Consider the following 14,349-nt stretch of genomic DNA (forward strand, 5'->3'; position numbering starts at 1 on the left):
TGCACAGACTAGTCCAATGTAATGCATAGGGGTGAATGTTTTCAACTGTGACATTGTATGTTCTATTTCGTTTGTAATATTACCGATTTTTGAAAATGGCGGGAAATCAAAATGACCGTTCAAATTTGAATTTACTAGTCAAAATTTTTCAAAAAGGAATGGTTTCCTAATGCAGTAAAAGCCCATATCCCTTTAGAGGGTAGAATTCAGAGAAAACTGGAAGAGAATAGGAAGATTTTTTGATGTTAACAAATTTCAAGAGTTACAGTGAATGTGGCTTTAAGTTCAATTGTGTAAAAATAGTCATTACAACAGTGTACCGGTAAATAGGAGGTCCGTACGTAATGAAAGCTCTCCGGTTTATTTGGAACTCTGCAAAATCTAGACACAGTCTGGTAAATTTACACAGGTAAGAACTTCAACTATGATGCAATGGTGACATATCGGGTTGTATCCGATCTGTGATTTGCAGTGAAATAGACTGCGCTGTAATTGTATAGAATGAACACCAACAAAAATCATCTCTTCAAATTTAGACAACCAATCAGATTTAATCACTGTCGCTGATATCTCATAAAATAAACTTGACTGTCTGTCACCATGGTGTTCTGGTAAAACGATTTTTTTCAGTCTTTCCTCTATTCAATAACCAGGGCACGAGGATAGGTGTTTTTATTATTTTTTCGGGCGGGGGAGAAGTTGCTTAACCCACATAAATTGGAAAAATTCTAGACTGTGTTCCTCAACGAAATCATGGAACTCCGCCAATATCCTGGTGTGAGTACAGAGAGTGTAGGAGGTCCACTATGTCATTGGTTCTATTGTATGGAAGTGACGCCCCCAATCAGAACAATTATCTACTTCTTTTGTTTTGCGGCTGCACTGTGGCGGCAATTCATAACAATTAATGACACTCAGTGACTGTAACTGCCTCCGTACGAGATTTTTCTGATATATTGGCTGTCGAGTTTAATAGCTACTTACAAATGCAAATCATCAGAATATTTCTGCAGGGGAGCTAAAAGAATTTGCATCTTGAGACTTATTTACATGGAAGATATTTCACTTTTATTTTATCAATCAAACAAATCATTGACAAGTCTTTTGAAGTTTCTTTTAATCTTTAACTTATGCAGTAACTATTGATTAAATCAAAACTATGGAAAATCTTACGTTTGGCAAAAGTTTTACTTAGATTAATGGCACACCTGAAGAATATTAGGCCCAATCTGACTTATGAAAACATTCAGGTTTACTTAAGGAGTCTTCCTATTAATATTCAAAAAGGAACCCTCTAAGATAACCTTGATTTGTAAAATTGCTCAGTATGGACCTAACTTTCTTCAGTGTTGCCAAAATGAGGCCAGCACTTCACAGCCTGGATTTCTATGGTTAATGATTTGAACTTTCTTACAAATCTTTGCTATGATGATTCCGATAACACAGCCCATTGAAGAAATCAGTTACTGCAGATGGATGTAACAGAAAGCCATCCACATGACAAAGACTGCAAACATGCTTGATGTAATCTATTAAACTTATAATTTTACTGTTTCAGGCTGATTTCTCATGAAAACATCCGTATATAAACAGCTTATTGAAATTCACACAAAAACAGTCAGAACCACAGTTGCTCATTTAGACTGAACTTTGAATGAAGGTGTGTACTCTATCTGAAATAATAAGAGATCTTCATATATTTCATAACATGTATACACTATCTCAATGTTGTGTGGGATTTTTCCATATGATTATTACAGTTAGATAAAGGTGGGATATTTGTATTTCAGTATATGTGTAGACAAGGTAAATTTGTTCTCATGTTAACAAAAAAAGCAAGTATCATGGAATCTACTTTGTAATTTTATGTCTACTACATTCAGAACAGTCATGTACATTATTCCAAATCACAAAGACATATTACAAAGCCAGTGGCTTTAACTTTAGATGATTTTTTTCACTATTTTTTGTTGTCAATGACAGTTTTGTGTTCTACTCCCCATAGCATGTTGAAACTCCTACTATATAGCTTGTCAACACAGGATCTACACGTGTAAAATGCACTTTATTGTTTACATTTGAGTTCTAGTCCGGACCAAAATTCACTGAACAACAATAACAATGACAGGCTGAATACTGTTTATTTCAACATGCTTTGGGGGAGAAAGAGAAATTGTAGTTGACATTACAAAATTATCAAAAGTTACAGCTACTGACCCTTTACAACAACATTTCAAAAACCAATCTCATCTCCCTCTATTTTTTTCCAATTCATCAAACATCCTCATAAAACCACACCAAAAATTACCACCAACATGACTCTATTTCTTGCAACATTGACATTCCTTTTATTCTTTTTCCTACGAAAGTTTTAAATCAATTCGGTTGGACCTATTACAAATGACATAATTAACGCCCTCTGGAGTGTCTTGGGATATAGTGGCCTTTGAAAGTACTGTGTGGTAGATTAGTAATTTGTCCCAACATTTGAGTTTCCCCTGCGTTTTTTTTAATTTTTGAAAGCAAGCAAAGTTAAATAGGAAAACAATACTTATATACTCGTACTTACTCAAAATAGCTCCAAGTGCCAATGGCACATGGATGCTAGATGCTAAATAGTCATCAAACATTATTAATGCTACATTTCTACCTACAAAAACCTGATTTTCTTGCAGCAAAGCCCTCACAAAATTTTATATTTAGTTATTCTCAGTAGTATGTTTTACCTATGAACTCCATCAATATAAGAAGCTCTATGTTTTCAAAACTTAAATAAAAAACTTTTTTGAGAATGACTTTTTAAATTTATAACAACAATGCAAGCCTATAATTGCTTATATCTCTTGTTTACATAAGTCAATAATAAAGAAATATCTTTCTATACCTTTTCTAAGACTTCTAGTTATCTGGGCTACCATCACAAATGTTTCTAGCTTCAATAACATTTCACAGTGTTAGGTAATAACCTGTTAATCATAATTATATCTGCTAATTACAGCCGGATATATTGATAGGGACATGTCATAAATTCATACATATTCACACACGTTTTTTTAAATTACACGTCAACTAAGGAAAGGTGTGCAAACGTACACACTGTGTCCGATCCATACTATTCATTGCTTGGTGAAATTCATGTTCAAAAATTTCCCCTCGTTTTTTGACTACAGAAGTCCAACTTCACCACAGAAAACAATAGGAATGTGGCAAAATTTAAGGAAAAATGTAAAATCAAGTGGGTTGCCCTTAAAAACATTAATGCAAATTCTACCATATAAAGTGAAGTACGAAAAAAGTAGACTAAAAAACTACAAAATACAGAGGATCCTGTGCTGCTTTAATTAGAAGAGGTGAAAGGTCAAATGATCATAATTTATGCGATTGATCTGTTAGAGCATTTACATGACAATCAAAGCTTCTTATTAGGATTTAGCATATTATTATCCAAAATGCAGGTATAATGACACTGTTTAGCTACCTCTAATACTTTAAACAATTGAAACAAAGGTTGTCTGTGAGCTATGTGAACAATCCTAAAATGAATAGGGTATCTTGTGTTAAGTTCAGTCAAAATGCACTCCTCATTCAAGTACATTGTCCCCTTTTGCCAAAAGTAACTTAAATTGGTCACCGCATGTGTGAGTAATACGTACCTCTGCGTAAAGTCACCCATCACTGTCAGGCAGCCAAACTGGATCACACTGCAAAACTAATTTTGACCTGCATTGCCAAAGTCAGTAATGGTCATGGGCCATTGTAAGTTTTGAATGAAAACAGTCTAGGTACATCTTTGTTTAGGCTCAAGTTGGACAGATGAACGGCTGGATGGAGCCTATATGCAACATGTAGAAGATCCAAGTTAGAACCGTAGCTTTGACCAATTACAGGAAACATAAAGTCAGTTACACAAAATTGCCTTGCTATCCAACTGGACCACATCAATGGGAAACACTGTACTCAAACACCAATAAAGTTCATATCCTATTTTGCCAAATCACACCCGTTTTACAACTCCATCAAGTTGCATCACATTTTTGAGACAAATGGACTTAAGCCATTTCATAATAAACTGGCTGCCAAATACCATGGCAACTGGGTCACACTGTTGTCAGTGTTGATATGACTGATAACGTGTGCATTTTAGGCAAATTAGCAGCTATGATCAAAACAGCAATGAATGATGACTAACCCAAACAGGTAGGCGATGTGTGTCAGTGAAGTGGCAAAGACCTTTCCGGACAAAGCTTGTCTTTATAATAAAAGTAATCATTCTGGTCCTGATGACAAATAGCCAATTACAAGAATACTGCCTTCACACTGCTTCCAGAGTTGATGATAAGTTAAAGGAACACTGCCCTCACACTGCTACCACAGTGACTTACAAGAAACTGCCCTCACACTGCCAAGTTAATGTTCATTTACAAAAATACTGCCCTCACGCTGCCACCAGAGTCAATGATGACTTACAAGAACACTGCCCTCACACTGCTGCCAGAGTTAATAATCAATCACAAAAACACTGCCCTCACACTGCCACCAAAGTTAATGGTCAATCACAAGAAAAACCATTTCTCTTGATGCGGGAGCTAATGGCGTGGCGGAAGCAAATGAAATGTAGTACCCGCGTCACCTGTGCATGACGTTCAGGAAAAACCAGAGGTAAAAACCTTAGATAAGGGAAATTCTCTGGAAACCTGGGTCCGAAAACAGTGCATAACACAGGACCACGGGTGGTGTTGGTCTTCACCACTTTCGTTCATTTCCTCAATACGAAAACACAACAACATCTTTGTTTTTTTAAGATAACTTGGACGAACTCGTCTGTAGGCTGCTGAAGTGCCTGGCTAGACTGAATACCTAATTCCAAACTTCTAACTTATAGCTCCGTAGCCCCGCCCACACATTAATCATTAATGCCACGTGCCAAATTTACGTAATGTGAAGACATCAATTTCTCTCTATACTATCAAACCGTGAGAAATTATATTTCTCTCGATTCGATAGTATAGAGAGAAATTGATGTCTTTGCATCATGAGAACATGATACTTGGCAATGATAAATTGTGTGCATGTAGGCGGGGTTATGGAGACATTGGTGGAAAGTTTGGAAATAGGTATTCAGTCTAGCTAGACACTTCAGCATTACAGATGGTCACGTCCAAGTTATCATAAAAATCATAATCATTTTTTGTGCTCATAATATTCCTCAGCAATGGCAACTCGCAATATCCAGAACAGTAATACAACTGTGTCAATGCATCGATGCCATCAACATCTTATGCCTTCACGGTGAAAACAATTGTTGCTCTTCCAGAGGAAGAAGTGAACAAAAGAATTGCCAACTCTATGGACAGAGTGTCAAGCCAACTGCTGCAAGATTTGGACAAGCTGGTAACAGCGAAGGTTTCCATTATGGCAAATCAACTCCAGGAAGCACAAGTGGCCAACTCTTCAAATCAGATAGAAGCAATGAGGGCAATGAAGTAGGTGGAAAAGCCATCATTTACAAAGAATTCAATGAAGCAATAAAAGCATAACGAGCAAGTAATGGACCACATGGAAAGCCCAGTTAAAGCAATAGAAGACTTGAAATACGTTCAGGCTAAAGATGAAATTATGGAGGAAGGTATTATGATGATCAAACATAGACAAAATCTGATCAAGCTAGCAGACATGTCAAAGAATGGGTGGAAAACTGTAGAAGAGTATGTTGCCCACATGTTACCTTCAGATGAAGAAGATGACAAGAAAATACAAGAGGCAGAATACTGCGCTGGACAAAAGCTGAAGGAACAGAGACATGTCAAAGCAAACACTGCCCTCACACTGCTGCCAAAGTTAATGATCATATACAAGAACACTGCCCTCACACTACGACCACATTCAATTGTCTCACAAGAACACTGCCCTCAAGATGCCACCTTAGTTAATGGTGGATCATAGGAACACTGCCCTCACACTGCTGGCAGAGTTGATGGCTCTATAAGGCCAGGCTGGTTACCGAATTCTACCACTGGCTGCACAGTGCCTGTATTTATCAACACTGTGAAGTCAGGGGCAGGATATAATTAAGGAACTGGATTATTCACAATATCTATATTTCAGTAAAGAATATTTCTTAATTCATGGTTTATTCTGACAAGGTATTTATGACAAAAAGGTAACTCAAAAAAACAGCGACTATTTTTCTTTTAGCTGCATGCTCTAGTATACGGTACTGGTAGTTCAAGCCAAATCATGTCATACACCATAAATGACAAATGTCGAAATGACAAACTTAAATCAAATTATACTGCCAGTCTAGGTAGCACATTTGATGAGCAACAAAGAAATGTGGATGAATTGAAAACGCATGTTACTTGCCTCATAGAGCATAATCATCGCGCAGAAACAGAGTGTGCATGGTATGTCTCTCAGGGAAAGCAAAGCCAATTAAACCATTAATTAAATTCTGTCATCTAATATATATATATATATATATATATATATATATATATATATATATATATATATATATATATATATATATATATATATAATATATATATATAAGGTACACATTGTTTATCAGCTTCATCTCCAAGAAAGATTGATTAACTGACAAAACTTTCAAAAGGAAACAAAGCACTGATACCAGAGGAATAGCCAATGTCAATGACAACCAATGAAAGACCCAGCTTTACAAACTGCTTAAAAGATTGGATCATTAAAAGTGAGATACGTGAGATGATTGTGCAGTGACTTAGGAAAACGCTTAAAAATTGACATCAAACGAAGCATCAATTGTTTGCTTGGGGTTTGTCACTTTCTGCTTCTTTGTTGAAAGTGGGAAAGAAAAGCTGTTTGCAAAGTGAGCATAAAGTTAAAATGCATCACAAGGCTAACAACAAATGGCTCCAACATAACCTTTTAGTCAAAATGATTTTAAAAAACTGTCAAATTTATCTATTTATGATATACAGGAGTTGTACAGGTTGACTTTTAAGAATGTAGTTATGGTCAACAGAAGCAAAAACAATTTCCTGCACATTTTGCCTCCTGCTTTAAGTTTAGAATTGACACTACTTATTTAATTACAGAAGTAAACATTCTACCAAAATCTATCTTCTACAAAATCTATTTATGTCAAAAGTTCATTCTTTCTGATTGTGTTAGTCACCTTGTTATGGTAAGCACCTTTGTCTGAGCAACTAACTTTAAATGCAGACACTGTACCGGTATTTGTACAATGGTTCTTGAATGTTATGGAAAAGGCAAAATATTATTTATGCTAAAAGTCAACACCTTCTGAGCATTTATTGTCTTTTTTATATAAAGCACCATGAAAGTCCGAATGCACTCTTCTCTGAGAGCTTTTGTATGCTTCACACAGCAATTACCATTATGCACCCCTGAAAATCAAAGATGGCAGAATTACCCAGAATGCAGCACTGATAATCCAAGATGGCCGAACACTCACACAGTCTGACATTGGTCAGCTGTAGTGCTATGATAAATATACGACTTCCATGGCCATATATTACAAAACAGCACAATGGTAAATCCACTGTACCTGACAAATAGTCCAAAAATTTAGAAATGCTTGGTTCTATACACTTAATGACAATCAAAAGCAACAATATATTGTTAAACAACTACTTGTACGTACTATACATAAGTTCCTTTGACTTTACGTCATACATGGTGTCTGCCGTAGGGCTAACATTTTTTTTCACTCGTTAAATTCAACAGGTTTTCCATCTGATATGGACACTGTATGTAAAAACTACAATCAAAATACATTGTATTTGGTTGTATAATTTCAAAGTTGATCATTAAAATGTCTATATCATAAAGAAAAATGGCTATGTAATTGACCCCGATGTGTTAGTGTTGGTGCTTGTTTGACCTAGGCCATGTTAGTTTGTCTCTTTAACATTCTATGTGTACATTCTCTGTGTACACTCTGAAAACAGAAACCTCTATAGGTATTAACTATGCAGTCTGGTCCTCATTTACAAATTTTGATTAATATTGATGTGCGATTTTAATACATGAAAGTACATAAAAAAGTTCCAACCTATGATAATTATATAATTAAGGAAAATTTTTAAAAAGACACAAGAAGTTCCTGACAAGATGTCCGAGTATACACATTTGTACTTGTTTTACGGCCTATAGTAATAGATGTTAACAGCACCATCGTTTTTTTTCTGTTTGTCTGTATTCCGGGTTAGCTGATAGTTTTTAAATGAATAAGTTGGAAAGTAATAATTGCCAAAATGCAATAAGGAGAGAAACTTTCCATTCATCTGTGTACACTAAAAACAGTTTTTGATACTTTCTGTGTTTTGATGACTTCGTTGACAAATTCTTAATTCTGAGTCTTCAAGCCACAATATCATTCACATCCCCGACTTTCACAAACTTTCAAATTGAGTCTTTTTCTCAAAATAAACCTACAGCGCTCTCAAAAAGAATACGTTAAAAAATCTATTAAAACTTTTTCTAACAAAGCAATTGTTTGAAGCGTAAAGGTCCCTGAAAATTTTTGTCAGGGTTAAACGGGAACAAGCCCGTTGTGCTGATGTCAGGACATTTTTGTGTTTTATCAGAATTTCCAGACAGAGACACCAATAAACAGTTGACGGTGTCTCTATACAAAGATCGAGGAGTAGGTTAATCTAGGGTTTTGATTTGGGATTATTCTGTGAGATAAGAAATACACTAGATATGCTAAAGGTTGGGTGTCGGGAACAGTACAGTTTCACCAATATTAATAAGAAGATCTCCATATAATTATCACTTCTGTAAACTTAAGATTAATGTAGTGTCTATTTGCATGGTTTTTTTTGTTTGTTTGTTCTTATATCCTATCATCTAATGTACAGCTAAAACACGTACAAATATTACTCTTCGTCTTTGCATATATCAGAGGAACCACACAGCTGGCAAAGGTGAGAACAATGTCGTCCAACACTACAAGTCTTCATTGCTCACCATGTTAGAGGACAATTTTGTTCCAAGGACACATAATATTAAAACTTTCAGAACCCATGCCTTCAATACACAGAGACATTCATTTTCCGTTCCTCTTAGATGACACTTTCATTAAAGCATATTTGAAATCTATCTGAAGGCATATTGATATGGTAACTTACATAGACATGACCTCTGTATCATTAGAGAGCTATATCAAGATCAAAGACTGCAAATAAGGGATTTGTCTTTGCTACAAATTGCACAGATTTACACCATGATTTTTGCCTTACAGAAGAGAATATTGTGTTTAATTTTCCACATATCTAAATTAAGTATGTGGTCAATTCACATATATTCACACTATTAATGTTGAAGGAATTCTGCAAGAAGATTGCCTTGTTAAGAATGAGAAAAGAATTGAAAATATGAACTTTTACCGCAAGTATTTGTTGTAACATCAAAGTTACCTAAAGCTCTATGATTGGTAATAAATACTAGAATGACTTTTATTATAATTGATTAGCTAGAGATGTTTTGGACTAGTGTAACTACCGTATAGTATGTGAACAGTTTCTTATTTCACCAGATGTCAGCTGTATGGATACTCTGAAATTCAAAGACATGCCTACAAGGCATATCAGAAAATGTTTGCTGAAATCTCTAAAAATAGATAACAAAAATCACAATCTTTTTCTTTGTCCATTTTTCATCTTTGAGTTTCAGTTTGGATCAACAGTTGCCTTGATAACGATACTGTTGTTCCTAATGTACTGGTCCACTCGACTTTCCAGCTGGGTTAGGGGTGCAAACTCCATGTAGCCGAAACCTTTGTGATTGCGATTGGACACCGGCCTGTGGAAAGCTGCCAGCGACGGCTTGGCAATCAACGTTTCACTCAGGTGCTGTTTGGCCTCCATGTTGTCGCTCTGGTCTAGTATCGAAAGAGTAATTTTGCCCGAGAAGGGCCACTGTAACATATCATCCCACTCGCCTTGCATGAAATGAACAAATAATGAAACATACAAACCATGGGCTGACGGCGTGCCGTTCAGGTTAATTCTCAAGCACATTTTATATCCATAGTAACCAGTATAAAATGGCGGGCTGTGCATGACGTTAGTTTCGCCAGTGCTCGCCTTACGCTGTATGTCAGAATATCTGTCAATTTTCCAATAGAATACCCCATTGCTAATCATGGTTTCAAGTCGTTGAATTTTGGTATTCAAGCTGAGAATTTCTTGCCCCTGGGTCTGAACCTTGGTTTGCAGCTCAAGAATTTTCTGCTCCTGAATCACCCGGTGTTCCTCGTAATGTCGTAGTTTCTCACGCAGGAGTGACAAATCCCGGTTTTCCTGCGGATAGGACGACGGCCCCGTGTGTCCCGTGTGATAGAAATGATACTCTCCTGATCCCATACTGTCACTACGAGGCGAATCTATCCCATACGCCCCCGACATTTCGTGACCTTCGTAGCCAGGGTCACTTGGCATCCAATAGGACTTCATCGGTCGGCGTAGCAACTGTTTCTTAGAAGATCCCATTTGCTGTTGCATTGTTGAGTGGTGCCAAGAGTGAGGTGGTCCAGCATCTATTCTGTCGTTTCCACTTCCTGCAATCTGTATTTTCAAATCTCCTACGGTCTTCGTGACCAGTTTCAAATGTTCCTCCATACAAGCTTGCTGGTGATCAACTAAATCTTTTCTTTTCATCTGCAAACACAGAGTAGACAAAGTCAACGAGTAACTTACTTAACTTTTGTACGTGTCACGGTCCCGGTAGAATTCATTTATGAAACCAATTCATGAAAAGTATAACATCAAGGACATTCTATTTAATGTTTCATATTGTGTCCATGTATGGAAATGAAGGGCAAATGTCAAAACTTGCCACTTTCACATGTTTTTTACGTTGGCTGGATTCCCGATAAAAGGTTGAAACATTGTGAAGGAACAGTATACAGGATTACACACTTCAGCGAATCCCTATCTTTGATAATGAACACAGTGAACATGAAGTAGACACAGTATTGTAACCAACAGTATTTTGACACCTTGAAAACTTGCTGTGTAAAGATGTACCTCAATAAACTTTCAAAGAGGCCAGAAAGGTCAACTTTATTATACCCTGATAAAATTCCTCACTCACTGATCATGGAAATGAAAATATTTGGTTGTTAAACAGTAAAAGGTGATTTCAAAAAAAAAGGGCAATATGGTCTTTGCACTGAGTATTTTCCTGTACTCATGAACCACTCTGCAAACAGTATCCTCATTTCAACATGCCACATCAACAAGGAAGTGCACTTGTGTATAATAAATTGTGTTGAGTCTGCTTAAGATCAGTCTCCTTTGTGAGCCGAGGGCAGACGTGGAGATTCTGTACCAGTCACTGAAATGAACTTCCTTCTCATTTGCATATCAATAGATCATCCTGCAAGGGGTGTTTTATTTCTGGGGGTCACAGACATGTTTGTATAGTGACTGGTGAGCCAGTAGCAATACCAGGAGAATATATCCAGATTTTGATCGAAAACGCTTTTCAAGAAGTACCTTAGTGTAGCCAACAGGTAAATAAATTCTTTGCTACTACCATTCTCCCGACATAAAAGGAAAATATGTAAATGTCTCAACAATATAACAAAGTTTTCTGCAAATGAATCTGAATCAGTTTTGATCGGCGAATAAAGGAGGAAGCGTGTACCTGGCAGGGAGTATGATATTATTGCCTGAATACATTGGTTTGTGTGCAATTGTCTCCTGCTGCGAGGGCACATAAACCCATGTATTCAGGCAATAATACTTTTATTACATGCCTCTTCACAGTCAACGCTATATGACATTTAGTTACATGCAGGGCATTTTCAAACAATTTTGCCATTATCGACCAGCATTAAACAGATAATACGAAAATCAAAATTGAAGTTTGCGCATGGATATTTTACATGTAGCGTTATTAGCGTCTACTTTGACGTTGAAAACGTCGAATGGGCTTCAATGGACCAGGTAACCATAGAAACCGGTCAGTACATTGTTCACCGGATGCTAACTCCCTGGATGTTCCTATGCAAATCAGTGCACTAATTTGCACTCACATCGAGGCATGTAATAAAACAAGGGAGAGACCATTAGATCTTTAGAGGGATGGCTAAAAAAAATCAAATGAAAAAATTCAGGAAAAAACGTTCAAATGGATGGAAATGAAAAGAAGAATAATTCTGAGAAAAAAGGTCGCATGCTGGTGACTTAGAAAAAAAAATTCTTGAAACAAAATTTTGCATGTCCTGATGATGACAATTGCTAAGTGTATAGAACTATCGTGCCAAGAAAGACATGATTTGTAATAAAATTGGAGTCTAAGAATATTGGGCTCATGATAAGATGCATGAATGCAAATCTAATAGCCATTTCCTGTTATCAGAGGGGGCTTTTAACCCTTTCACCACCATGGTTTGTCCCAAATCCATTGTTTTCTATGGTAAAGTTGGACCTGTATACAGGGAACTGGGGGTGAAAGGGTTAAAGGTGAGAGGTCATGGGGAAGCAGATCTGTAATTGACACAAGTGATAGAGTAGTCTTTTACCTTATGGTCGCAACCTACACTGCTGTACGTGCAGGGTACAAAGGCGTGGAGGCATTGGTTGTCAATGTGTCGCTGCTTTTCCCGTCTGGGCAACTGTATTCCACAGTACTCACAGACTACAGGTGATTCCGGACACTCAGCTCTGTGAAGCTAGAAAAGTTATTAGAAACTTTCTGTTATTTTACAGATATGAGAGATCGCATTCGACAAACAGTTGTTTCACTGAAAGAGGGATAATTTGATAACACTGCACCTTTCGTTCAGCTAAAAAGTCGACTTTTCACAATGGTGAACTCCTTTCTTAGAGCATCTCAACTGCTATTTATATTGATAGACTGCTGAGCGAATAAAGAAAATGTAGGAAATATCCAAAGAATATGCGCCAACTCGATAGTTCAGAGGGCGCCCTTATGAGGCACTCTGAACTAATTATCGGTGGTAGGTGCCATAAGGCAAAAAAAAAATGTTTCTGGTCAGGTCTTTCTTTAAACATAGGGCCAAAGTCCCTGAAGCTACTATAGACATGGATACAAAATTAAGCATTTCCTGACTGTATGAAATTATCTCACTTAGGTCATCCTAGGGACTTGTAAACCAAATATTAAAGCTGTCTGACCAGCGGTTTTGAAAGAACAAGCAACTCAACAGTTGACAGAGCTCTGCTGTGTTATGTAGAGAATAACCTTTTGTGACACATGTATTGATGAAGAAGGTGGATATCTTTTATTAACATTGTAAGTGAGTTCTGTTGAATAAGTTGAGACTGTACATACTCAGAGAAAGCACACTGAAGAGACAAATGTTTGAAACTTAAGAAGTTCAAGGTTATCAAAAGCATTATAAGGAATCATGTAACTTTCATTGCACTGTTTACATAGATTGCATAATTGCTATAAATAGCACATGAGGAATCTTACAGCCCAGCTGTACCATAAAAACCCTATCACTTTGACCACTCTTTAAATTGACCACTCTATTTTTTTCCTCAAAAAGTACTTTTATTTATCCTTACCAAGTCAACCATAATTGGAAATTAGAACTTTCTCTATCTCTATCTCTATCTCTATTGACTATTTTGAGCAATTTCTTTTAGATAACATACAGGGCACAATAAATGACGGTTCAGAATATGTCAAAGTTGGGATTCAGGAAAGTTGCCTTTACATGTTTTAATCCTCCAAGATGGTAAGCATTTCACTATGAACTGTCAAAAAAAGTTGAACTTTCTGATAATTTTACACTAAAATTATTTTGGCTTTGATGATTCCTAACTAATTCAATTATTTAAAATCATATTAATTATTTTTTCTGGGTGAATTGATAGGGTTTATACAGTACAAGAATTACATACAATGTAAGTCAAATTTTGACCAAAATGATAAAAAAATTCCTTAAAAATACACATTTGCATATTTCATCACAATTTGAACAAATCTAAGTTGGGTTACCCCTAGGGACCTTTACACCAAATAACAAAGCTGTCTGACCAGCGGTTTTGAAGAAGAAGATTTTGTACCAAAAACACCTTTTTTGGCATTAATTTGCCTATTTTCAACAATATCAAAAAATTAAAAAAAACAGTTTCTCAAAATCATACTTTTCATCTACACAACAAATATCAAATCAGTAAGTACTGCGGTTCTCAAGATATTTGAGTGGACGGACGCCTCACAAACGGACATACATACATACATACATACATACATACATACATACAGACTGACGACGGACGCCGGACGGATACCCATCCCAATAGCTTCTATAGACTATAGTCTATAGTAGCTAAAAATGGTGAGGTGACGCGCATT

The 14,349-nt window shown here is 36.4% G+C and overlaps 2 protein-coding genes across 3 annotated transcripts in view; one reads left to right on the forward strand and one right to left on the reverse strand.

Annotated features, from left to right (window-relative positions):
• LOC139133031 (SCY1-like protein 2) overlaps positions 1-14,349 on the forward strand; it is a 429,639-nt gene that overhangs the window by 268,894 nt on the left and 146,396 nt on the right. The window lies entirely within an intron of this gene.
• LOC139133058 (TNF receptor-associated factor 6-like) overlaps positions 7,620-14,349 on the reverse strand; it is a 40,712-nt gene continuing 33,982 nt past the window's right edge. For both annotated transcript variants that reach the window (XM_070699462.1, XM_070699470.1), the window contains exons 7-8: positions 12,542-12,691; positions 7,620-10,670 (exon numbers count right to left, since the gene is read on the reverse strand). In XM_070699462.1, coding sequence (XP_070555563.1) covers positions 9,681-10,670; positions 12,542-12,691 — 1,140 coding nt within the window. In that variant the 3' untranslated portion in view covers positions 7,620-9,680. The remainder of the gene's footprint in view (positions 10,671-12,541; positions 12,692-14,349) is intronic.

Source organism: Ptychodera flava, chromosome 1, assembly GCF_041260155.1.
Source record: "Ptychodera flava strain L36383 chromosome 1, AS_Pfla_20210202, whole genome shotgun sequence".
In the NCBI taxonomy this organism is placed as follows: Eukaryota; Metazoa; Hemichordata; class Enteropneusta; family Ptychoderidae; genus Ptychodera; species Ptychodera flava.